General features: G+C 37.2%; 1 protein-coding gene across 1 annotated transcript in view; it reads right to left on the reverse strand.

The window, feature by feature from the left end:
* Positions 1–25,746, reverse strand: part of pex14 (peroxisomal biogenesis factor 14) — a 78,872-nt gene that overhangs the window by 36,770 nt on the left and 16,356 nt on the right. Inside the window, exon 3 of the mRNA XM_065285590.1 lies at positions 11,942–12,026. Coding sequence (XP_065141662.1) covers positions 11,942–12,026 — 85 coding nt within the window. The remainder of the gene's footprint in view (positions 1–11,941; positions 12,027–25,746) is intronic.

Below are 25,746 nucleotides of genomic sequence, written 5' to 3' on the forward strand. Positions count from 1 at the left end.
TATTAGAAATTTAAACAAAAAATATGTACCCCCCACCTTTCACTGGGGCAGTACCCTTTAAAAAGTCCTAATATGTTCCAATAGGTACATTTGGTACCAATACGTACTATTGAGAAACTAATATGTATCTATGAGTACATATGATGTGTCTATGTATCTATCTCTGTTATTTCAATTGATATATTGTATGTTTATATATTTATCGAAGAAAATTTTCTTGAAGGCATTAAACTTCATAAAAAATGCTGGCACTGGCTGGCAACTTTTTTTTAAATACGCTGGTAGGAAAAGAGTTAAAGGGCAACTTAAAGGATTAGTCCATTTTCATAAAAAAAAATCCAGATAATTTACTCACCACCATGTCATCCAAAATGTTGATGTCTTTCTTTGTTCAGTCAAAAAGAAATTATGTTTTTTGAGGAAAACATTTCAGGATTTTTCTCATTTTAATAGACTTTAATGGACCCCAACACTTAACAGTTTTAATGCAGTTTAAAATTGCAATTTCAAAGGACTCTAAACGATCCCAAACGAGGCATAATGGTCTTATCCACCAAAACGATTGTCATTTTTGAAAAAAAAAAATATATATGCACTTTAAAACCACAACTCGTCTTCCTCCCGTCCTTTGACACGCCAGTGCGACCTCACGTAATACGTCATCACGTCAAGAGGTCACGGATGACGTATCGAAACTACGCCCCAGTGTTTACAAGTGTGGAGAAAGAGGACCGTTTCGATGTTGTTGTATGAGGAATGATACTAATTAATGTCTTTGTGTCAGTTTATTGTCTAAAATGGTCCGCAAATGTGCGTTTCATATATGTTACACATGACCTTTCCACGTCATTACGCAATTACGTGAGGTCGTGATGGCTCGTCACACAGCCAGAGGAAGAAGAGAAGTTGTGGTTTAAAAGTATATTTTTAATTTTTCTTGCAAAAAATGAAAATCGTTTCGCTAGATAAGACGCTTATTCCTCATTTGGGATCATTTAGAGTCCTTTGAAACTGCCATTTTAAACTGCATTAAAACTGTTAAGTATTGGGGTCCATTAAAATGAGAAAAATCCTGGAATGTTTTCCTCAAAAAACATAATTTCTTCTCGACTGAACAAAGAAAGACATCAACATTTTGGACGGCATGGTGGTGAGTAAATTATCTGGATTTTCTTTTTAAGAAAATGGACTAATCCTTTAAGAAGTTTTACATTTTGCAATCATATACTGAAAACCTTTTTAAACTTTTATTATTTTCTACCTTAAAACACAAAAAAATGCATGGCAGAATTTCCCAGAATGCATCTTTCTTATTAAAAAGTGGATGGTTTTTATATTGCGGTGTCTATTTATTGGCTTTGTATTCTTTCACGCCACCTAGCTCCTCCATTTCATCACACTACAAACTGCAAACTCTTTAACAATTTCTTTTGCCATGCCGCAGTAAATTTAGCAGCGGTGCAGCAAAATAACTAGAGTTTAGGCTTATTGATTTAAGCACATTTTATAAAGCTGATCTAAGCTGATCTCTCCAGAGTACAGTGCCAACCCAAACGCTGTAGGTGTAAGGCCATTAGAGATATCAGAGGGAGATATTGTTATCCTAAACAAGAACAGAAATACTAATTCATAGGTCTTTCTCAATGTACAGCAATAAACTGCACAACTAAAGCTGACATCATGACATATGAGGAGCTCAGATGCAAAAGCTGCTATACGCCACCTCCATCAAAAATAAGATAATCATCTTAACCAAATGCTCTTGGCACGTATTATACATACAGTACTGTGCAAAGCTCTTAGGCTACCACCACCAGCCTTGTTGTTTTAAAAGTTTTAATGTCCATCCATATTTATTTTTCAATCTATTTTATTAAGATACAAACAGAAAATACAAGAAATAATTTTCAGGACTACAAGTCTTCTTTAGGCACCGTCAGTGTTTAGTGTGACCTCTCTTGGCACTAAACACATCTTGAGCGTTTGAAGTTAAAATACAAATTTCTTTAAAATTAGAAATTAGGATTTAATTTTATTTAGGTTTTAGAGATCCTGCAGTTTCCTGCTGTTGCTCAAGTGAAAGGGTAGTTTACCCTAAAAACTTGACACATCAGTTTACATTTTTATACAGTTTTTAATACTATATACACATTTCCTGTATTTTCTGGATGTTTTCTATTAAAGAGCTCAAGAAACAATTATATATGATCACTAACATTGCAAAAACAACCAATCTAATTCTGGCACGGTGGTCTAAGACTTTTGCACAGTACTGTACATTTCAATTCAAATCTGCTTTAGGTTATTCAAACGCACATAGAGGGTTTTGCATCTAAGCTCACAGTACACCAACTTTCAGGAACCCCAATCAAGGAGTGATACAAGATATGGGGCATGCTGTGAGATCTGTAATTCACAATTTAAACTGTAAAATGACCTGCTTAAAAAACATTAGCACATATCCATGAACGCTTACCGAAACCAATCAGCTTCCCCTGAAAAGAGAGAGAAAGTGAGAACGGGGTGGACGTAACGGAGGTATCCGTCAGTGCGGATTAGAGCATAACGGCATGTAAACAATACGTGTAGGAGAGATTGTTGTGTTAAGATGCTGCAACATGTAATCAAAGTGCTTCCTATTTTCCCCTTCATCAGCTGCCCAGCCGCCACGGCTGCGTGCTGGGGATCCAATTTAACTCCCCACTCCAACAGAAGATGGTAGGGTTTTATTTTATGTGGGCTTTGACATTTCTCGCTGATAATACAGAGCAAATCTGGGAAGCATTTACATAAATAAGAAATTGAAGTGGATTAGAAATTAAGATGGCTGTATTTCTGCTGTCTGGTTTTGGGTGATCTGGGGTTACAGGGGTCAAATCTGGGGATAGTAAAAATTAGAGTAGCGATAAAAATTCGGTCTACATAGGTTTTTTTGTTGTTTATTTAAATTATGGCAGACAAACAGCAAATCAAATGTGGGCCTTATTGTGTAGACAATACACAAATCTGTTGTGCATTTCATATTCAACAGGCCTAAAAAAAATCTAAATTGTAAAATCTGTATTTTATGATCATTAATAACCTTGGCCTAACTTTATCCCTAATTAATAGAAATTAGAAATAAACCGAGAAAATTAAAGGTCACCTTCATAACTAGTTAGCAGTCATTTCGGCTGCCGTGTTTAAGGCGCGCTTTAATACGAACAACGGCAATCGAATTAAAGTTTCAAGCAATGTCGCTGAAAACACTGCGGGAACAACATACGGAGCAGCGTGTCAAAATTGCTTCTGTGAGCTCGGCAGGGCTCTGGGAAAATGGTAAATTTCAGGAGAAATTTAATAAGGAGAAATTGGCTTAAGATTACTCAGCACTTTGTTTCTAGATTAGTCTCCCTCCTACCCTTCAAATTGCACGGGTTGCTTTCAGAGTGATACAACATTGTGACATAATTACATTGTTAAAGGTGAGGCTCGGTAGAAATGGCTCAGTGCTGACACAAGACGATTTTCCGACGCATGCAAATTTAAAGCCTGCGCTCTTCTGCCATTTAAAGAGATGAGTCAAAAAGAATAAAGAGCGTCAAAAGATTGCAATTCGCAATTAAAACACGAGGGTCATCGTGGCTCTAATCCAGCACACGCTCTCAGTCTTTGTTGAGCTATGGATAAACTTTATAGATAGTATGTGACGTACGCAAAAATCATCCTAAATCATATTTGGTTAATTAAGACGTATGATTGATGGTGTGATCGTCCCATAGGGAACATCCATTGAGAGAAAACTGAAGAGTTGTCTTTTCTAATGTTTAGCATATTTTCATAACTATTCAACAAGCTGCAATATCACGATTAAATCTTCCCAGGGGGTTTAGGCAGCTGCATCCCACCCTTCGAAATTAAATGAGCGAGCGTAGAATTTTGAAACGTTGATGATAACTCGTTGGCTATGGTTGTAAACAGCTTTGTGCTCACAGATCTATCAATAACTGTACAAGGATCGGTAATTAAAAGGCCAGTGACCTGGAAATAGTGTCCTCATTCAAAGATCTCCAAACGTCTGCATAAAAAATACGACATCAAATAGAGATGCCACAAGGCAGAGTCTTCGAGCTATGGATCTATTGATGTTCAAACACACCCTAGGGGGACATTGACATGATACTGAGTTCACCGTGTTTTCTTATTAGAACATGGTTCTGTCGTTCAGAGAGGTCAAAGTCAATCTAAATATTTATTATTTACACATACATGCAAATACATTGATATGAGTTTACAGATTTATGAATAATAAAATCTGCGAGGTGAACAAAGACTTTTGAATTAATCAATAAATAAAACAACTTATGAAGAACTTATGAAAGTAAAAGACGTACATTTTTGAAAGTTTACAAATCAATAAAGTTAATTTGTAACATTGAAAATGCTATATTTATACTAAAGGCATGGGCGTAGATTTAGGGTGGGACGCTAGGGACATGTCCCTAGCAATATTCAGGGAAGACTGAATTGTCCCTAGCAATAATTTCGACCAAACAATTAATCTGTATTTATATATAACCACTAATGTCCTTCTTATTCTTGTGTGTTCTATTTTTTACTTATTATATTTTTTTCAGGAAATCATTTAAATGAGACTAGAAATCTTTTGCAATCCCGTTCTGTAAAAATGACGCTCTATGTGGTACACAAACGGTTAACAGCTTTCGTTCTCTGCAATGCCCGCCTCCGTAACTCACATCGCTAATATGATTGGCTTTGCATTTCTTTAGTCCCGCCTCTCTGATCACATTGCTAATATGATTGGATTAGCATTTCTTGAGTCCCACCTCTCTAAATCACATCACTTTATGGGCTTGTCTTTACTCGCTACGTGTGATAGGATGGTTTCACTTTGTACAACGCGCCAAAGTTCACTCAACAAGACGCGCGTGATTATTCGGGCTACAGGTAAGTGAGGAAGAAAGTATTATTATACCCACTGTAACTGTTTCATGCACAAAATACGGAACAAGTTGTGTCACATAATGATTCAAGGACAGTGTTTTCACCAATACACGACAATCCCATGTTAACCTGAGGAGTTGCAAACTTTTGTCAACCTTTTATAAATGGGGTATCAAGGTTATTTAGGGAGTCCCCTAATCCATGAAAGAAAATAACCCCAACATGGTAAAAACATGAATTCATGTCATGATTGCTGAATACTTTACATTACTGCACTGTGGTCATTACTTGCACAGATGTAGACATAATGTAAGGTTGCATTTTAAACTTAAAATTATTTTTTTCACACTGATTAACTGTCTGTTAATGAAAAGAAGATTTAATGTGAACTACAGAAACGTTAATAAACGTTGTTCAGGAAACAGCATGATATACATAACAACTTTAACACTGGGATTTTTGGCAAAATTAAATTAAGAATTAAATATTAATTGCATATTCTTCATTGTTATAAAGTAAATATGGTTATATCTTACAATGTGATTTTCTTTTTTTTTTTTGACAAAGACTTAAACAGTTACTGTTTATTAGGCTCTAGGACATAACGAATTGTTTTATAAATTTGGGATGGCCGGGGGTGGCGAGTCAGATGTTACTGAGTAAAGTGCATATGAGTTGTCTGTTGTTTGTGTCAAGTAAACGGTGATAAACAGTTTTTGCAATGCAACCATTTTATTTATGTCCCCACCAATGCCAGAATCAAACCTACGCCCTTGACTAAAGGTTAGATTTCCTTCACTATAAAAAAAAGATGTAATCGATAAGTAATGATAACTTATGTTATTATATATATTGCATTAAGTAAGGAATAATTGACGACCAGCCATAGAATTATAAGAAAATAACGCACACCCAAGGTGGTAATGCCGCAGGACGCACGGGAGGGCATTATTTTTTAATAATTCAAAGGACCGGATTCAATTATTCTGCTTATACCATGGTTACCAAAGACATTGCTCTGGTGTCTTTTTTTAAGACATTTGACAAGTTAGGTGTGTGGTTTACGTAAGGAATAATTGACGACGGAGTGGAAGCGGATGTGAAGCGGAATGGCCGTTACACCTCGGGTGTGCATTATTTTTCAATAATTCAACGGCCCGGAGAAAATTATTCCACTTATACTACGGTTACCACACCTCAAGACATTGATCACATTTATATATATATATATATATATTTATAAAGAGATTCGTCCGGTATTTGCACTTAAATCGCTATTGTGAGTAGGACTATTTCTTCTGCGTCTCATCCAACGACTCTTTTGCTTGTTCCAAAAGTCATTTTAAAGCTGGCAATGGAGGCTTGAGCCGTTGATAGCCTTCTAATGCCATTATTAATGAAGTTATTAGAAAGAGAGCGACAGAGACACAGAGAGAGAGAAAGAAAGGATGAGAGAGAGAGAGAGAGAGAGAGAGAGAGAGAGAGAGAGAGAGGGAGAGAGAGGGAGAGAGAGAGAGAGAGAGAGAGAGCTGCCTGGAACTAAGTTCGCCGTGCGTTCCCAGAAAATAATTGCACACCTCAGAACGTTCATCAACCAATCAGATTCAACGGACCCATAGTATAAAGAAAAATAATCAACACCCATGGAACATTTCTCAGCCAATCAGATAAAAGCATTCAACTGCCCCGTGGTATAACTAAGTTAAAGGTGCAGTGTGTAAATTTTAGCGGCATCTAGTGGTGAGATTGCGAATTGCAACCAACGCGTTAGTCCACTGCTCACCCCTCGCTTTTAAAACACATAGAGAAGCTATGGTAGCCAGCACCAGACAAACATGTAATCGTCGGAGAGAACTTATTAAAGAAAATTTGTCCGTTCAGGGCTTCTGTAGAAAAATGGCGGCACAAAATGGCGACTTCCATGTTAGGGGCCCCTCTGTGTATATAGATAAATAGGTCTCGTTCCAAGGTAATAAACACATAACGGTTCATTATGAAAGGGTTTTATACACCCCTGATAATATAGTTTTGTATATTATTTTGCATTTCTGTCAAGAGATTAGGGTTGTAACGGTATACCGGTATGGCGGTATACCTTGATATTAACTTTTACGATTATCATACCATAAACATTTGCTTATACACGGTTTTGGAAAAAAAAAGCAGATCTCACCTGCGCTACTAGGCACATGCAACTTCATTTGGCGTGACAGCTAGACTCCACTCATTGATGTACAGCCGAGAAAATGTAAGAGACTACAATTTCTATCCTCTATGCCCTACCAGGAAAAAAGTTAAAATCTAAAGTATGGGAATACTTTGGGTATATGAAAAACAGACACGAGGTTGTCCTTGAAGATGAATATCCAGTTTGCAAGAAATGTGGACGAAGAGTGGCTGCAAAAAGAGGCACTAAAGCCCATTTAAGTGATTTATATTACAGATCAATTTAAGTTGATTATACTTAGGCCATATAATAAAAACTTTACATTTCACTCACTATATGATGATGTGAACAAATGAATATATCCAGAGCAGCTCTGAGAGAATTTAATGAGTATTTTATAATTTTATTTAAAAGAATAAAATTAAAAGAATCAAAAATGGTTGAGAATCAACCTTTACTTTTTTCGAAAGTGTATTTTCCCCAATAAAGTTTAATGTAATAAACCATATGTTCAACCGAAAACCCCTATTTGTTTTTTAATAATTTAAGGGTCATTGTAGCTAATGATAATAATAATAATAATAATAATAATAATGTGTTTATACCTGCAAACCGCGAAACCGTGAGTTTTTGAGACGATTATCATACCGTGGAAATCTCACACCGTTACAACCCTACAAGAGATCATTCTAAAAATTACACACTGCACCTTTAAGCAATTTAATTTTTTTATATGTTTCAGTCGCTTTTTACTAGTCAAAATTTAAAACAGTAAGTTGAAATTAAATGAAATATTAAACATTATTCAAAGTAACTTAATGTAACTTCAGTAAGTAACTTACAAGTAATGTAACCTACACTGAGATGTTCAACTCAAAATTCAGGGTTTTTAACCAATTGTTGGGGCAAACACATATACATTTTCTGGGATAATTTAACCCAAACTGCTGGATTTGTCCCTTTTTGACTCAACGCTGGGTTGAAAATAATCAGAAAGTATGAATACCGGCAACTGGATACAATCCTGCCGTAAACGTTCGAAAGAAATCAAAGCGCAGCATTTCATCGCAAACGTACTGCATGCAGCATTACCCAGCTGTGAATTATAAATGAAGCCCAACTACTCCCAACAAGAAGCACTGAACAAGAAAAATGCTTAAGATATTGAGAAGTCATAATAGATCAGTGATGTGAACAACAGCAGCCGGCAACTATGGATTTTGTCTCTTGTTACCTCCACCGGTCATGAAGCTATTAGGATTGCTTTCTTATGCTCCTCTACAGACAGACAGACAGACCCCAAATACACCTGCTTTTACCATTAATTGGGCCATTTTTAACATGTACATCATATAATATCTTAATATATACTGGATTAAATATGAAACTTTTTTGAGGTGGAAGTCAGATCAAAGGGTACCTGTGCTGTGTAATAAAATAAGCGGTCATACAACAAAATGATTTTTATTTTTAAGAAGAAATAAAAGGGGAAAAAATCATGAAACTATGTCAGATAAGCAGAGCTGTGCTGTAAGATTTACAATTATCGATACTGTGCAGGGGCAGATGAGTTATCGGGTTATAAAGGACAATGCTGACCTTGCTAAACTTAAACGTAATCAAGATAAGACTAATCTGACCTTTGTGAAGGACTATATTTTATTTTAAAAAATGATATGCATTTCACTGCTGAAGTGATCATCATTTTATGTGACTGATTTTAAAGTTTTAAGACCTGCTTGCAAAACACTCAAATAAGCTATAAAGTGAGATAGATTATTCTGTGCTTCTCAATTTCCTCCCCCCCAAAGCGATTCACTAAAACACAATGTCATTTTTTCAGCGCTAGGTTTTAAAAAGAAATCTGAGAAAATATCAAAATACAATGTAGGAATTGATTTCTATCAGCGTACGCTCAAGCCGGCGATCTGATCTGAAAGGGGGTTTGTGCTATAGGAGAGATAGTGGTGGGTTATGCATCAAACACACATATTGATTGATACCTAAACTGCTCTGAATTTAGAGTGAATGCATATGTATGCTCACAACACGTTACTTCTCTGGTCGATAAAACTTTCCGATGCATTCCAGTGCTTTAATATTTATGATAACAGCTAAATTAAGTAAAAGCTTTAAAATGCTGGAAGGTAGCGTAATTGACAATTCCATTGAAAGTGCAGGAGGGTTTGTCAATATTAATTTTCTGGATCCCAAAGAAGCGTCCCGGCTGATGGGTCATTTATCCGCACAGCTGGGATCGAGCTCTCTGCAGTCCGATCGACCCCTACCTGACCCTCCGGGGTATGCAGTGGCCTCGACCTTTAACCCTTAAAAGCAAATGACATCATCCCGTGAAAATTTTGGGGCAAAGTGGAGTTTGGACTTCATGCTGTTTCGATCCCAAAACTGAGACGGATTTAAATGGATAGGTCACTTTAAAATTCAAATTGTGTCATCACCCCAGTGTCTTTCAAACCCCTAAGGTTCATGCGACACAAAAGAGTTATTTATAGCAGGATGTCAAAATTCTTATAATAAAAGCGAATGGTGATCACAACTGTCAATCCAAATGAAAAACAACTTACATTTCACAATGCTTAGTGCATTAATCATGTGGATTACTATGCTTTTTTGTCATTTGGAGCTAGGAAGTTTTAGGCCCTGGTCACCATCCACTTTCATTGTGTGAAGGTACATTTCTAGTTAAGTACCTGGATGACATATCGGACAACTTGATCGATTCTAGCCATTTAACTCTTTCCCCGCCATTGACGAGATATCTCGTCAATTAAGAGAAAACGCTTCCCCGCCAATGACGAGATTTTCCGTCTTTCCGCAATACCGCTATCCACCAGGTGGCGCCCTGCCGCAACTTTTTAAACCCGGAAGTATTGCCCTATGGCAAGCGGCTGCATGTCCGTGTCTGTTTTAAAGATCGCTCTGAATGGGAAAAGTCCGTCACAAAAATTGAATTATCTCTGCTTTTTGCTCAAAATATGGTGTTTTTGCAAAAACCTACCCATATTCAAAAGCTGATTGCAAAAGAACCACTAAAGGTAGGATGAAACGGGTTTTTTTTGTTTGAAAGCAGAGGGTCTGTTCTTTCATTTGGTATATTGTATGTTTATATATTTAAAGAAGAACATTTTCTGGAGGGCATTAAACTTTGGTGAAAATCATGAAAAACGCTGGCGCTGGCTGGCAACTTTTTTTAAAAACGCTGGCGGTGAGTTAAAAGGACACTGGCATAATAATCAAGGAACTTTGCTGCCATACCATGGCTGCAGCAGGCGCAATGATATTACGTAGCGCCCGAAAATAGTCCCCTTGGTAACTTTCAATAGCAGGGGACTATTTTCGGGGCACTGTGTAATATCATTGTGCCTGCTGCAGCCATGGTACCGCAGCAAAGTCATTGATAATTACGCCAGAATGAGAGTATAGTTCGTAGCCATATCTGCCTAGAAAATAGCAACTTTTAATTTTCTGTCGGTCTTAGTACACGATGTAACTACAGAAGAGTCAAGTTTTAAATAGGAAAAATATTGAAACTCTTTGGTCATTTTTTAGCGTGATGCTAATGGTCTAATCAGATTCAATGGATTGTGCTAAGCTATGCTACAAGTGGTACCGCCAGACCCGGAGATCAGCTGGGTGATTCTCACGAAATCCAGACTCAGAAGGTGTCCAGCATCAGATTTGTTTTTTAGAAAGCCCTTGAAAACCATTATTTTTTTAGCACGATTAAGGTCTGAACTTACTATAACCATTATTTTTAGAGGATTTAAAAAATATTTCCTATTATTTAAATCTTTTAGATTATCATTTTCAAAAATGATCATTACCGCACCATGATATTACATTAAATATATGCATTTACAAACTCATGCTTCGGTAAAGAGAACTAAAAAGTTATCTAGGTACTATGACAAACAAAATGTTTACTTTTATCTGGAGAAAAGAAATAAGAACTGCTTACCTGGTAGCCATCTTGAGTGTCACAGTCAATAGGCTTTATGCCCAGCTGCACTACTTCCTGAACTTCAGCCAGCTCCTTGTTTTCTGTCTGCCATTATTGGACAAACTGATTAATCCAGCTGTGTCTGATTATTGTTGTTGTGACTACTGAGGTCAGGCATACCTGGATTAATCAGTGTGTCCAATAATGGCAGACAGGAAACAAGGAGCTGGCTGAAGTTCAGGAAGTAGTGCAGCTGGGCATAAAGCCTATTATGTCCCTTCTAATATTTTTTTTTTTTTTTTGAAAATGTTAGCTCATTGAGGGCTTAAACAATGATTGAAATTTGTTGCGGAGGATGAGAATTTTTTTCTTGGACACATTTATATTCCTTATTATTGTCTCTACATTTACCAATGATCAGCAAATACCACATGTTTCTTTACTGTAAATGTTTGTAGTATAACATGCACTGAAGCTTTCAATTTTTTAATTATAAATATTTCCATGTCAAAGAACCCAAATCCAGTCATGGACACGTTGCTGTAATGAAAATTTCCCCCTTAAATGTGGGGAAAAAAAACAAAATTGGTTTGTATGATGTCATTTGATGACAAAATAGGACATGAAGAGATGTTTGTAACTGTATGCTTCTTATTTTGATACTCTTACTTTGCACTTTTTTTATCAAAATGTTTCATGACACCTCACAAGTCTAATTTCGCAAGAATCTCCCAGCTGAATGGATTCCAAAACGGTAAAAATCTAATTTTCAACTCTAGGGGAACTGGAAAAGTGAAGTGTCCCTTTAACTGGTCAAATGAATTTAACTAGATTACCACGTTTTTCTTTCAGATCAAGTTAAATCTTACCTTTTTTCTTCAAAAAGGCTCTTCTGGTTGCTATTGGACTTTGCCGAACTTTCTGGTTTTGTAAAAACCTCACTGCCGTGGCGATCTGTGAAGGGTAACAATAAAGACATATTCAATTTAAAAAGAGAAATGAGCTAGAGAAACTCGTCAGTAAATGAAATAAAGGCTCTTGATTCTTGCAAGGCGGTGGAATTATTGTACATTTCCAACTCTCCGAGGGTATATCATCAGCCAACTACAGGAACTTATAAGAAAAAAAACCTCCCCCCTCCCAATAAGTATGTGGAGGCCAGACCACCAAACCACTTTAGAGATAAATCTAGGAAATGAGTGAATCAGCAGTTATAAAATTATCCCATCAAGGTTTGCTGAACAAATGGGGTATGGAGTTTAATTTGCCATTATCCTCTTTAAGACAAACTCCTTGCCTTAAGTGAGGAGGGACTGAAAATCTATACTTAATGCTGAAGTGCCCATCTGTATCTAATAACTGCAGAATACCTGACTAAAAACTTCAGCGATTCTTTAAGAAGAAAATGCATTATGATCAAATCACCTAGGCTGCATGTTGTAATGACTGAGTGTTAATGCACTAGAAAATTAAATATGGTCAGAACACGTGTAGTTGGGAGTGCAGTGCTGCGCTCATCGATTCCATCCCGTTTTCCACTTTGAGATGCGCCACGATCTGCTACTTTAGCTCGCTTGCCTTAGTATTAAACAAGGGTCTCTTCCTCAAACACCATTATAGCATGAATTTGAAGTGAGGGATCTGAAGTGGTGCTTTTAAAGAACAGATAAACATGAAATAACATCTGGAGACGGGGGGGAAACGCACACTCAAGGATAAAGCCGAGCCGCCTTGTTATCGCACCTGTGGTCCCTGTGATTCAATTGTAAAAGTCATCCCTCTAATAGGTTGAAAGGTTTTGATTACTGTTCTTTTTCTTAAAGCAGCGAAAGATAAAAAGTGATTGAGCACGCTGTCTGTGGTAATCCGTTTTAGGTAATGCATTGCATATACTAAAGACCTGTTTCAATCCAAAAGGATTGCGTTTTGAAAACGGGCTGAGAAGAATGTGTAATAGTCAGGGCCGTCGAGCGTCCGTATAATTCTGCGGCGACAAATCAAGACAAAGCGATTCAGGGACCCGGTTTTCCTTTCAAAACGCATCGCATTGATTTTAGCTTAAATTTATGGGGAAGATTTTTGACTTTGTTGGCTGCAGGAGGAAGATGAACGTGTGGGGCATTGCCGTTTTAGGGAAAGCGTGAGGGTATGATTACCGTAATTGGAATAACCTAGCGGGCAGGTTTCATTTGTCTTAAAACGTATGATTGAGTCAGCATCTGCTAAGACTGTAATCTTAGTCGCACCTGGTTTCAGAATGAATCAGGGACAACTTTAGATTAGCGTGACCTTTATAGAGAAAATAATCACAGAGACAATGAACTTTAATTGTTAGAAAATTCAACTGATGTTTCAAAAATATCCCATTTCGTTATTAAAATCTCAACTTGAATGCACTTAAACGTGAAGTTGGAGAATCGCAGGAAGCATCTTTTATGATTGCCATATTCACTCTATAAACATCATACGAATTGCATCAACCATTAATTTCCTTATTCGCTACACAAAAATGATGTCAGAGCGCGGCACATTACACGTATAGTAAATCACATTTTACAAGAAAAAAAGACTTGGCAATCATGCAAGCGAAGGGATGTTTCATTTAAGATTATCAAGACAAAGGGGTCAAAATCACAGCTCCTCTGCTTGAAATACGACTCCTTTTTGTGACTGAGCCTAGCTTTTACTTGGACGGAAGGGGCAAAGCGTTCTTGTAAACACTTCTTTAAAAGATGGGATTAAAGTGGGCTAACAAATAAGGGCGATGTCCATTTATTTTTCTAGAGTGTTACGTTTGATCTTTGGGGAGAAGAAAAGTGCTTTCTTTGCAGATGACACGGCTGCTTTATGCAAGTTCCACCCAGACATCTCAATCAATTATAACCACATTGCCCAGATTTTAGTCTTGTCTACTTATTGACGTATAGATCAGGCTCGTTGTCGTATAAGGTAGCAGCGCGCAATTGTGCTTTTAAGAGGTGGAACTGCATCATGGCGTGTCGGCGTGTTCGGCGAACCAAATATTCACTCAAATTAAAAAGGTGGGTGCGTGTTTCTTTGCTGAATACCAGTAAATACTCTTTGTTAATCAACCATTATTTTCTAGTGTTTCTTGTAAGCCTAAAATTGCTAATGCACGGAAAGTGCTCCCTGTTCTAACCAATAATCTTTACAAATGAAATGAATGATCAAGTGTCAGGTGGAACCTAAAAAGTGGTGAAAACTCAATCATAGGGGCCGAGCAACATTAAGGGCCACGTCTGGAGACATGCCTGCCGTAAACATGATGACTGGACAAGGTCCTGCGAATCGCACGCCGTCGGTTATTAAGTTTGGATCGGACCGAGTTTTAACAAAGCACTTTTCTCTCACACTCACCTTAAATTTGGAGGAGGTGGTCGTTCACCCTAACATGATGTTATTGATCGCCTATGATGAGTCAAGGCCATTGCTCTCCTTATTTGGATATAATGGGTAAAGGAAATATAAGTGTCCTTTTAGGAAAAGCAAAATCTTAAGGCTAAGCCCATTTCCGCTTTCTTTTAATATGATTAAAGTTTAAGGATATATTACATTTATACAGACAGAAAAGGCATTTTAAGAATCTTCGGATTCAAAGAAATTGCAGATCTTTTTTATTTGTATATACACAACCATTTAAAAGCAAGATAAGGACAAATCTATTTATTCTTTTTTGTTACTGCATTTAACATCGAAAACATGAACTAAGACAAATTATGATCAACAATATATTTTAGATTCTTAAAAATTCTCTTTGTCTGGATTAAAGCTCTGAGCCGATTAGAAGAGGTTTACAGCCGTACACACACTGGGCATCTCTCAACAAACCTCAAGTGCCACCTGCAATGCTTTTAAAATAGTATCAAATAATGGGAATCCTCTGTCAGCCTTTCCCTAAAGCGAAATTTTAATTCTTTCATCATTTACTCACTTTCATGCAATTTCATACCAGCTTTTTTCTGCAGAACACAAAAGGTATTTTAAAGATCATTGGGACCCAAACAACCCTGGCCACCATTGACTTTTATTACATACACAAAACACAAGGCATTTCCTGAAATTTCCTTTTTAGTACTTCACAGAAACAGTCAAACACAGGTTTTGAAGTACTTTACAGTGAATAACCCTTGTGGGTTGTTCCCATTCACTACCCTTTCGGGTTGTTTGTGTACAAAAAAGACCACTCAATTAAACGGCTGTAAAAATTGATCTGATTAATTTTTTCCAATTCTTTTTCATAAATCTGTTAATCAACCTCAATACCGATCAAAGCTACCAAATGTTTACAAAATTTCCATGATTTTAACTCTTTAATTGCCAAGTTCTTAAGTGGTGTCAATGATTTGGGGGGAAAAACACAAATTGACTGATTTTCAATATAAAAAGTTGTGGACTGGATTTTTTTTTACCTTTAACACAGTCTTGGGCATGCCAAAGATTGGTAAAGACATTGGCTCTGATGCATTTTTATAATGCAATACTCCATATAACTCAATGTACAAGCCAGAAATTAAGCTCTGTTTTTTGCACAGTCCTACTAAAGGGTTAATGGTGACACATGGTGATCAACCGTAAAAATGACAAATTTGACCTCTTAGCAAAAGGATAAACCGCCAACAATCAAGAATGCATGATAATAAGGTGTCATGGCTCTGCAAAAAAAATTATTATAATGGAAGTCAATGGGGCAAAAAAGCCACAAACAACTAATTAGGGAGAAAAAAATAAAAAACTGATGCTGCACAAAAAACTAAAAATGCATCAAAGCCAATGTATTTACCAATCTTTGACAAGCCCAAGACTGTGAAAAAGGAGAAAAAATCCAGCCCACAATCACTTTTTATATTGAAAATATGTGTTTTTTTTATCAAATCAGTGACACCACTTATGAACTTGGCAAATAAAGAGTTAAAATCATGGACATTTTTTAAGCATTTGATAGTTTTGATCAGTACTGAGGGCGATTAACAGATTTATGAAAAAAACGTGGAAAAAATATTAATCCGATACATTTTTACAGCCCTTTAATTTAGTGGCTTTTTTGTACACGAACAACACAAGGGTAGTAAATTTGCCCACGGTATACTGTTCCGTTGTTGAAAAATTTCAAAGCATTTTCTCAAAATGTGTGTAAATATAAGATTTGTCACCAAAATCATTCAATTTGCTGAAACACAGAGAAAGTTGTGGCCAAATTAAGAAATTAAAAAACAAAAATGGCCAAAAATGTCCTCAACAACCCACAAGGGATAATATTGACATTTTTATTATTATTTTTTGTTTTTTTTATTTATTTACTTTATTTTATTTATCCAGGAAGTTCTCATTGAGATACAATATCTCTTCTCCCAATATCTCTTGTTTACTATTCCTTAAACTCTTTTCCCGCCATTGACGAGATATCTCGACGAGATATCTCGTCAATCAAGAGAAAACGCTTCCCTGCCAATGACGAGTTTTTCCGTCTTGCCATATGGCAAGCTGCTGCATGTCCGTGTCTGTTTTAAAGATCGCTCTGAATGGGATCTCTATGAAAAGTCCGTCACAAAAATGGAATTATCTCTGCTTTTTGCTCAAAATGTGGTGTTTTTGCAGAAACCTACCCATATTCAAGAGCTGATTATAAAAGAACTACTGGAGGTTTTTTTTGTTTGAAAGCAGAGGGTCTTTTCTTTCATTTGGTATATTGTGTGTTTATATATTTGAAGAACAACATTTTCTGGAAGACATTAAACTTTTGTGAAAATCATGAAAAACGCTGGCGCTGGCTGGCAACTTTTTTTAAAAAACGCTGGCGGTGAAAGAGTTAAGTACCTAACAAACGTATTAATTTCAGAAAACTTTAAATAAATCAATATGTACAGTACTAGTTCTACATTGAATATTTTATCTAATTAGTTTTCAAGGCTAACTCAAGACATTTATATCTTGTATGATTGGAGAAAGTTAGTTAATTTGGATCGTACGCAGACAGTAAACCTGATCTATCATAAAGGCCCTGATGTCACCGACTTGCTATATGACAGTCACTGTCAGTGAATAAAACAGAAATCCACTGCAAGTGCTATTAAATTAATTCAACAAGCTTCAAAATTGCCCACAACCTCTGTTATGAACACATTTTTTGTAGTAAACTCCTAATAAATAGACTCGAGATAAGTGATAAGCCGTCTGCTCAGAAAAGCATCCTACTCGGTGTAATAAAACACCTACATCAGCTTTGCGTTACGCCTACGTAAGTGTCTCTAACAGAAGTTTAGAAAACCTCAAGTTTCCTCTGTAAAGTTTTGTAATCGTATGCACTTAATACATAAAAGCAGTGTAAAAGCATTAAATAAGGTTATAGACAAAATGCACGTACGACTGCTACAGGACTGTTGACAGTAATGACCGCTCCGTTATAGAGCTATAGCTGCTGAAGGTGGGGGCCATCAGTTGGCACTTAAAAGCAAAGGGTAAAAGAAGCTAAAAGGAAATCATTAGCAGGTCTAGGGATCCAGTCTCAGCGTGAATCAATTCATTTCAAATTGCCCTGTACATTTGTGAAGAAGCACCCCTGATATAATAAAGGCCTAATAGACACTGATCCAATTGTGTTAGGTTGGTCTCAGATTCCTACAAAACAATGGTTTCAGGAGAAGAGAGAGAGAGAGAGAGAAAGAGATTGTAGATGACTTTATATATTAATTAACCCCTCGTGAATGATTCCATGACATTGATGGATATCTAGGACGGTTTAAGCTCTCCGACTCTCTGAATTTGGAAAGAGGGTTTTATGAAGTCATCCAAACAGGATGATGTACAAAATTATGTTTTTCATCTTTAATAATGAGGTCCTCCTAATTATGACAGGTTCTGCTAAAATGAATCTTTTTAGATGTTTTTTTTTTAAATAACATTAACACTTGGAGCATTACTGCACAATCAATTATTTCTATTCGATCAACTTATCTAAAATAAGACCCGGGTATCGATATAATCCTGTATCATACCATCCCTGTTGATTCTGTGCATCATGAGTTCATCCAAAACAGCTGAAAAAAATCAATTCTTACTGATCAGCCGCACACACCCATATAACACATACATTACATAGCACATATCAATAAACCTTTACCACACCGTATCATCCTGCATCAACTAACTTTCCTCCTATTTGGCTGTGAAGGACCGAAGTGTCTATATTTTATTGCGCTCCTTAAAGTTCGGCTCGTCACAAAAATCCCAGAAGTCATTCTGGCTGTGAACTACAGTGTGAAAGTGCATAAAAGAGAAAATCTCAGTCTGTTATCATTTTAACCATCTTCTTTATGAAACCAAATCCACTTTCTAAAGGTCACATTCGTGATAAATAGATATATGCAAAAAGAGCCATTACGGATGATGAAGTAGAGCGACGCACATTTTCCATGTGCTGGGAAGTGGATCGAACGCAGAGACCCGCGTCTACAGGGTTGATATTCAAATCGAGACGACGGCGGTCTTTTATACAAATGTTCAGAACTTTGACAACTAAAGGTCAGAACGGATTCTAGCACGAAAACAAACCAAAAAACGAAAAACAAGATAAAGGAAGAGAGAGGACACTACAAATATTTAAAAATATGTCTGTAGCTCAGTGGTAGGGCATTGTGTTCATAGTGCAAAAAATTGTGGGTTCGATCACAAGAAACACACACAGATAAAATGTAATGCACTTGGATAAAAGCATCAATGCATAAAACTAATGTCCTACATTTGTAAGAATTGAAGCAAATTGGACAATATTTTTTCATGCTGCTTCACGCAGCGCAAAAAATGAAAGATTAGGCTGATGTTTATATAGACAAAGTTAGTAGTAAGATTTAAAAAATGCAAAAACACAGAAAATTTAAAAAAAAGGTAGTCTGGTAACAGGTATATGATGGCTCTGACACATAAACTGTATGCACATATATGCTCACAAGCACAGACGTATGCCAGCGACTTCCCTCGCTCGGCTCAGGCTAATCTGTAACACTAGCCTAACTAGTACTCAATACTTTCGATTACAGACCTGAAATATTTCCTCTTAACATATAAATCAATAGAACACGGTAAAGCACAGCATTTGCTGGAAACATTTCTGTTAATGTGAGGCAAATTTATCTTAATCGTTATTATTAACTGGTGGGAGATACGTCCGGCTTTCACATGCAATCATTTGTTTCTTTAATGAGAGCGAGCTAAGCGTTCATGGTGCCAGAATTACGTCACACAAAGCTTACCGAGGTGTTGCATGCAGAACCGAAACTTGTGCATTTTCAAAGGATTTTACAAAAATGTGTTTATTTTATTAAATCTATTCAGAATTGGAAAATACGATGACCACGAGCTGACATTAACTTGCTTAATAAATAAAAACTGGCACTTAAAAAGGACAGAAATTATATTTATGGTCTAATTCAACTTTAATGATTTTTTTCCACTGTCAAAAAATATCCTTTAAAAACGTGCAACGTGTGATGCATGTTGTGAGATAAAGACAAATTGCAAATAATAGGAGATAATAGGAGATGAAAATGTGCAGGACTCGGCAGTGACGGGGAAAAAAGCGGTACTTAGCCCAGCTCACCGCAAATATTCCAACAGTAATCCAGTAATGGATACTTCCTCAGCTCCTCAATTGGTCAAAATGTTTTCATACAATAATTTAATTCAGAAACACTTTTACAAAGCAAGAGTAATCAATTTTAATTAGTTGATCCCCCCACCCCAATTGTATAAAGTTTAATGTACTGCCATCGATTCTCTTTGTTCTTTAATGCAGTGCCGCTTTCCTGTAATTTGAGGCGTTTTTTTCTCTACTTTTACAGTCAATGATGACATTTGGTGACAGGCTGTTCAAAATGTCTCTGAGTTGCAAATGAGCATGCCGTAAACACACACACACACAATGCAATTCATAATAAACCAAAAAAAAACTGATTTCATGACAGAAATGGTTTTAAATTAACAGCAGCTTATCATGACTCACTGGCACTTTGTAATAACGCTCCGATTTGACTCATAGATAAACACAAAGGCGGACTTCTTAAACCCGGCGCTGGATCCTTGTCCTTCACATTCAGAGACACCACCACCCATCACATCCAATTAGCTAATTGAAGCAAAACGAAAACACCACCAATGGCAACAATACCGCACTCGTGTCCAAATGGCACAATGTGTGTTTATGCATACGGAGGAAGAACTTCCCTGTCAGCTACGTCTGCGTATCGGTGATGAGACTTCAACTCCTTTTGCCCACTCATATGCTATCAAAATTTAGTTCATGTTACTTTAACCCGGCTAATGGGTGTATAGTTCGGTGACCATTAAAAGGGAAATGTGCTTGCCTGTGGTTAGCTGATTAGATGTAAGCAAAATGCGACACTGTGAGAAGATGGGTGACATTATCATCTCGTATTTAATAGCTCGTGCGTCGTGGATCAACAGTTTTGCGGCCCTCAAAAAGGCTGAGAATTGGTTGCCTGACACTTTTGCTCGGTGACCCCCCCCCCCACACACACACAAACAAGAAGAAGAAGAAGAAGAAGAGAAAAGAATGAAGTAGAGATAAAGATCCAGAGATTGGTGTTACACAAAACAAAACCACACGTTAAAAGAAATACCAATGTGAAAGAAAGTTTCAAGAAGTAAGATCTGTAGATAGACAAGAAACGAAAGGCCGTGAGACAAAGAGAGGGCAATCTGGACTCCCACGACTTAGAAGATGAATAGCACCATCTACTGGCCTCGAAGGGAAGTGCGGCACAACGGTGTTGGTCTGAGTGAACCGACATGCCGCCCAAGCTCTCTGTTAGCCGGAGCTGTCAGGAATGATTAGATGGCAATAGACAAGAGAGTTCACATTTAAAGACCACAATCAGAGCCACAAGAACCAATCAGAATAAAGCCTCCTTCGCCAAACCACAGTGACACACCAAACTAATAGTGTTATTTAATTTAGTGACCCCAAACAAACATTTCATGTATCCAATAATTTTTCTTTTTCAAAACTGGGTGGAATATGGTAACAAAAGAAAAAGTGGCAGGATGATTTATGTTTGTTGACTCATATCGAGATTTGATGTTGCTCAACAGAACCCACAGAATCCGAGAAATGTTTGTTGGCAAGAATAATTGTAGATTTCTAAAGGTTCAGCTAGAATGTACAGGTTTTACTGCATAATTGCCCAAAGCATGTCTGCGATGCGATGGTGCCACCCAGCTCTGTTCTGCTTGCGTAAAGCAGACAATAACCAATAACACCAAAACATCAGGGAATTAATTAAAAGTTCACACACGATCAAAACTGGCATGACAGATCAGACTGGCTTTCAAAATAAGTTTCAGACACACCTTAAAATACAATAAATACCACTAAACCCCTTAAAACACTTGGATTATTGCGAAACAAAATTGCTTTGTTGAAGTTGCGGATGCAATGAGAGCTTAGCACGTAAGGAGTCTTTTCGTCGTGGCCCGAGGTGACCTGCGCTGGCTTTACGGGCCACGAGACGCGTGCGCGTGTGTGCGTGTGTGTGCGTATGGAGTCTTGCTCCAGTGTCACAGCGTGGCGTGTCGGAGCCCAGGGGCTGCGCTGGCAGGCCACTCACTGACAGACACACACCTGCTCTGACATTTCCTACCGACCTTGACTGACTAAAACACGACAATACTGTCCGCTGAGGGTCCCACAGGACACTCGTCCCTCTCTTTCCATTCCTGAAAGACAATATGTCATGTTACAGGAACAGTGCACCCAAAATCAAATTGAATGTTTTAAAACTGTAACTTTCTTTCCTGGATGGAATCAATCAAGGATTAGTGCATTTTCTTTAAAAAATCCAGATAATTTACTCACCAAAATGTTGATGTCTTTCTTTGTTCAGTCGAGAAGAAATTATGTTTTTGAGGAAAACATTCCAGGATTTTTCTCATTTTAATGGACTTTAATGGACCCCAACACTTAACATTTTTAATGCATTTTAAAATTGCAGTTTCAAAGGACTCTAAACAATCCCAAACAAGGCATAAGGGTCTTATCTAGCGAAACGATTGTCATTTTTGGCAAGAAAAATAAAAAAATATGCACTTTTAACCACAACTTCTTGTCTTCCTCTGGTCGTGTGATGCGCCAGAGCTACCTCACGTAATTGCGTGATGACCGTTCCAACATTGCTGTATGTGTAATGATACTAATGAATGTCTTTGTGTCAGTTTATTGTTTAAAATGGTCCGCAAACGTGCGTTTCATATATGTAACACGTGAACTTTCGACCTCAATACGCAATTACGTGAGGTCGCACTGCCGGAGGAAGAAGATAAGTTTTGGTTTAAAAGTGCATATTTTTTATTTTTCTTGTCAAAAGTGACAATCGTTTTGCTAGATAAGACCCTTATGCCTCGTTTGGGATCTTTTAGAGTCCTTTGAAACTGCAATTTTTAACTGCATTAAAACTTAAGTGTTGGGGTCCATTAAAGTCCATTAAAATGAGAAAAATCCTGGAATGTTTTCCTCAAAAAACATAATTTCTGCTCGATTGAACAAAGAAAGACATCAACATTTTGGATGACATGGTGGTGAGTAAATTATCTGGATTTTTTTTGAAAATTGACTAATCCTTTAAAGGAATAATTTATCCAAAAATAGAAATCAGCCCATATTTTGCTTACCCTGAAGCCATCCTAAATTAATATAAGTTTCTTTTTTCAGCAGAGCACAATCGGAGTTAAATTTAATAATAATATCCTGGCTTTTCTCAGCTTTGTAATGGCATTGGGTAGTGCCCCATTTTTAAAGCTTCAAAATCAAAGCGAATCCATATGGTTATTGCCTTTTTGTAAGGAAAATATTTTATGGGCTAATTTTCATTATAGAGTCCTTTAAAGCACAATCTCAAGGTGCTCTTAAAACAAAAAATTATGGGAATCATTTCTGTCCCTATCATTGTATGCATGCTTTATCCCTCAAAAGAGAATAATTAGGGAAAAGATGGTAAACGTAGTGACAGCTATCACCATTCCCTCAACTCTTTCATAACCAATCAACCCGTCAGCCCAACCAAAATGGTGACATGCCACATCCACAGTCAACTGTGTGCCAATCTCTTGTTGTCACAACATTTAAACCCTGCAGGCCATGGACTAGGACCGGTCCAGGTGTTCGGTAGGGCTGCAAGCAGCTACAGTAGCAGACACACGTGGGTTCCTGTCAGTTTTTAGCTGTTCAACTGGTTTGTAAAATCGGCATAAATATCGCATAAATCTGAGATCGGGCTCTAAAGGTGGTTTATTTAGGTAGGTACGAAACTTACTCTAGTCTTCTTAACTAGATCTGAGGTCTGTGTGGATCTACACGAGCGGCTGTGATCATCCTATTACCAGAATCCGCACGGCGAAGAAGAGTCATCATCAACAATACAGCAGTTACCAGAGCCCAGAGGCAACTGCGATTTTATATAAGCAAGTTCAAGCATCGCCTTTGCTCTTTTGAGACCTATAAAACGCATAGTTACAGGCCCACGGCAGGGATTTAATTTAGGAAAGGAACAGGTACGAATCTATAACACAGTCTCCAGCAGCCCCTAGTGCTCAAAAAAAGAGGCAGCAACAGGTGCAACCCCCCATGCACTTACACACAAATATATAACCTATAATAATACAGATAAAAAAAATCTATATATAGTCTTAACAGTATTTCTTGAAGCACCATAAAGGTTTCCCAATGCTTTTTGATTCTTCTAAACTTAACACTGTTCATAAGATGTTTTACACCTCATAATGCAGTTCACTTGACTGATTCCTGATTGGCTTGTTAAAATCTGGAGCGCCACACAGAAAGAAACATAAACGCTATTAGCGTCCCCTCTCCATTATTTTTCATCAAAATGGTTCAAACTGACACGTAATAATTAATATCTATTACTCGTTTTTTCTTTCGGAGGGGGTAAGATGGGATTATGGGAGGGGGGCAATTAGTTGAACAAAATAATCAAAATAGTGTATTTGAAGGAGTGCTGATAAATGCCCCGCGCCGTCTCATCTAAGAGAGAGAGGTGCAATACATTCTTGCTGTCACATTCTATTAAACAGCTATTACAGTCTTGATAGAACTATTAGTCACTTCATTATTAATAACATTAATGTATTTACATTTTAGTGTACATGCCAGTTTTCCAGCAATAATTTATGAACTCGACTTCAAATATTTCATAATGTTCCTCCATCTGAGCTTTTTTCAGCTTATTATTGATTGTGAAAACAGACTGAATTTTTATGTTCTCTCTCTGCCAACCTCCCTCACTTTCTTAATGTATTGGCGAGAGGCCTCTGCATTAAGAGACTGAAACAAAGTGCATTTACATCTGAAGCATAACTTCATAATTTACATTCCAACATTTATTAGAGGTGACAAATGAGTGTTTGGTCCACTCGCGCTTTTCCACAATACGGCACTTATTCAATCCGCATAAATTACGGCGCGGGATTGAGAGTGCTGGCGCAAATGATTCTATTACGTTTATGTGGCGGTATGCGCGCGTGTGCCTGCGGAGTTTATTCCAGGGGCGGGCTTCTTGTTTATGAACTAATCCATAAAGTGCTACCTGGGATGAGAATAAAAAGTGTAGAATAATGTATAAAAGGCTGTGTCTGCATGTGAGTTTGTAAAGGAATCCCTATATGAGTCTCAATGACTGGGTATAAGAGCACAATAAAGCAGGGTAGACTAAGAACACTAAAACTTAGTAAAGCAGAGTAGAGTACAGCACACTAGAGTTGAACAAAGAAGTGTACAGTATAGTGTACTGAGTACAGTAGAGCAAAGCAGTATATACTACAGCAGAGTTGTGTATAGCAGAGTAAACTGAAGAAGAGCAGGGTAAAAATTTAATGTAACATTTATTTCAACATTCATGAATAGTGAGGAGTAGGGCTGTCACTATGATGAATTTTGGCTGATGGTTCATTGCATAATGCATTGAAATAATTTGCAGATATTGTTGTGATTATTTAAATATTTTGCAAGGTTTACCTGGCAGTAAATATTAATACACATAACACATATTTAAAAGTAATCTGATACGGTCTCGTTTATACAGGCGCTACAGCTCCCCCTTGTGTTTTTAGATAGATGTGCAATCATTGCGGTGATCTGAAATCATTACGATGAGGTTCAAACAATCGCGATGAGACTAATATTTAACCATTGTGAGAGCCCTAGTGAGGAGTTGTTATAAATTATACAAATAAAGTTGAATTAGGTTAAAGAGCCCCTATACGCTGCTAAACAGAACGTTTTTTTGTGTGTGTATTTGGTGTAATACAATGTGTTCGGGTGGTTTATGGTTAAAAAAAACATTATTGTGATCAGATGCGATGTGATTGGGCGAATATCTCAAGCGTGTGACGGAAATGTGATGCTCATTACCATATTTGGAAGATCAGGTATCATCTTTATTACCTTAACAATATAAGCCCCAATCTGATTCGGATAATGCAGATGACCAAGCGGATCGTTCAATTTTGCCAGAACGTAACAGATTGGTAAGGTAAGGATACAAAAAAAAAAAAACATTTGAGATCGTAGAAACGACAAACAAGAACTACTTTACAATGCGGGAATCTCACATTTGAATCATGGTTTAAA

Source organism: Paramisgurnus dabryanus, chromosome 21, assembly GCF_030506205.2.
Source record: "Paramisgurnus dabryanus chromosome 21, PD_genome_1.1, whole genome shotgun sequence".
In the NCBI taxonomy this organism is placed as follows: Eukaryota; Metazoa; Chordata; class Actinopteri; order Cypriniformes; family Cobitidae; genus Paramisgurnus; species Paramisgurnus dabryanus.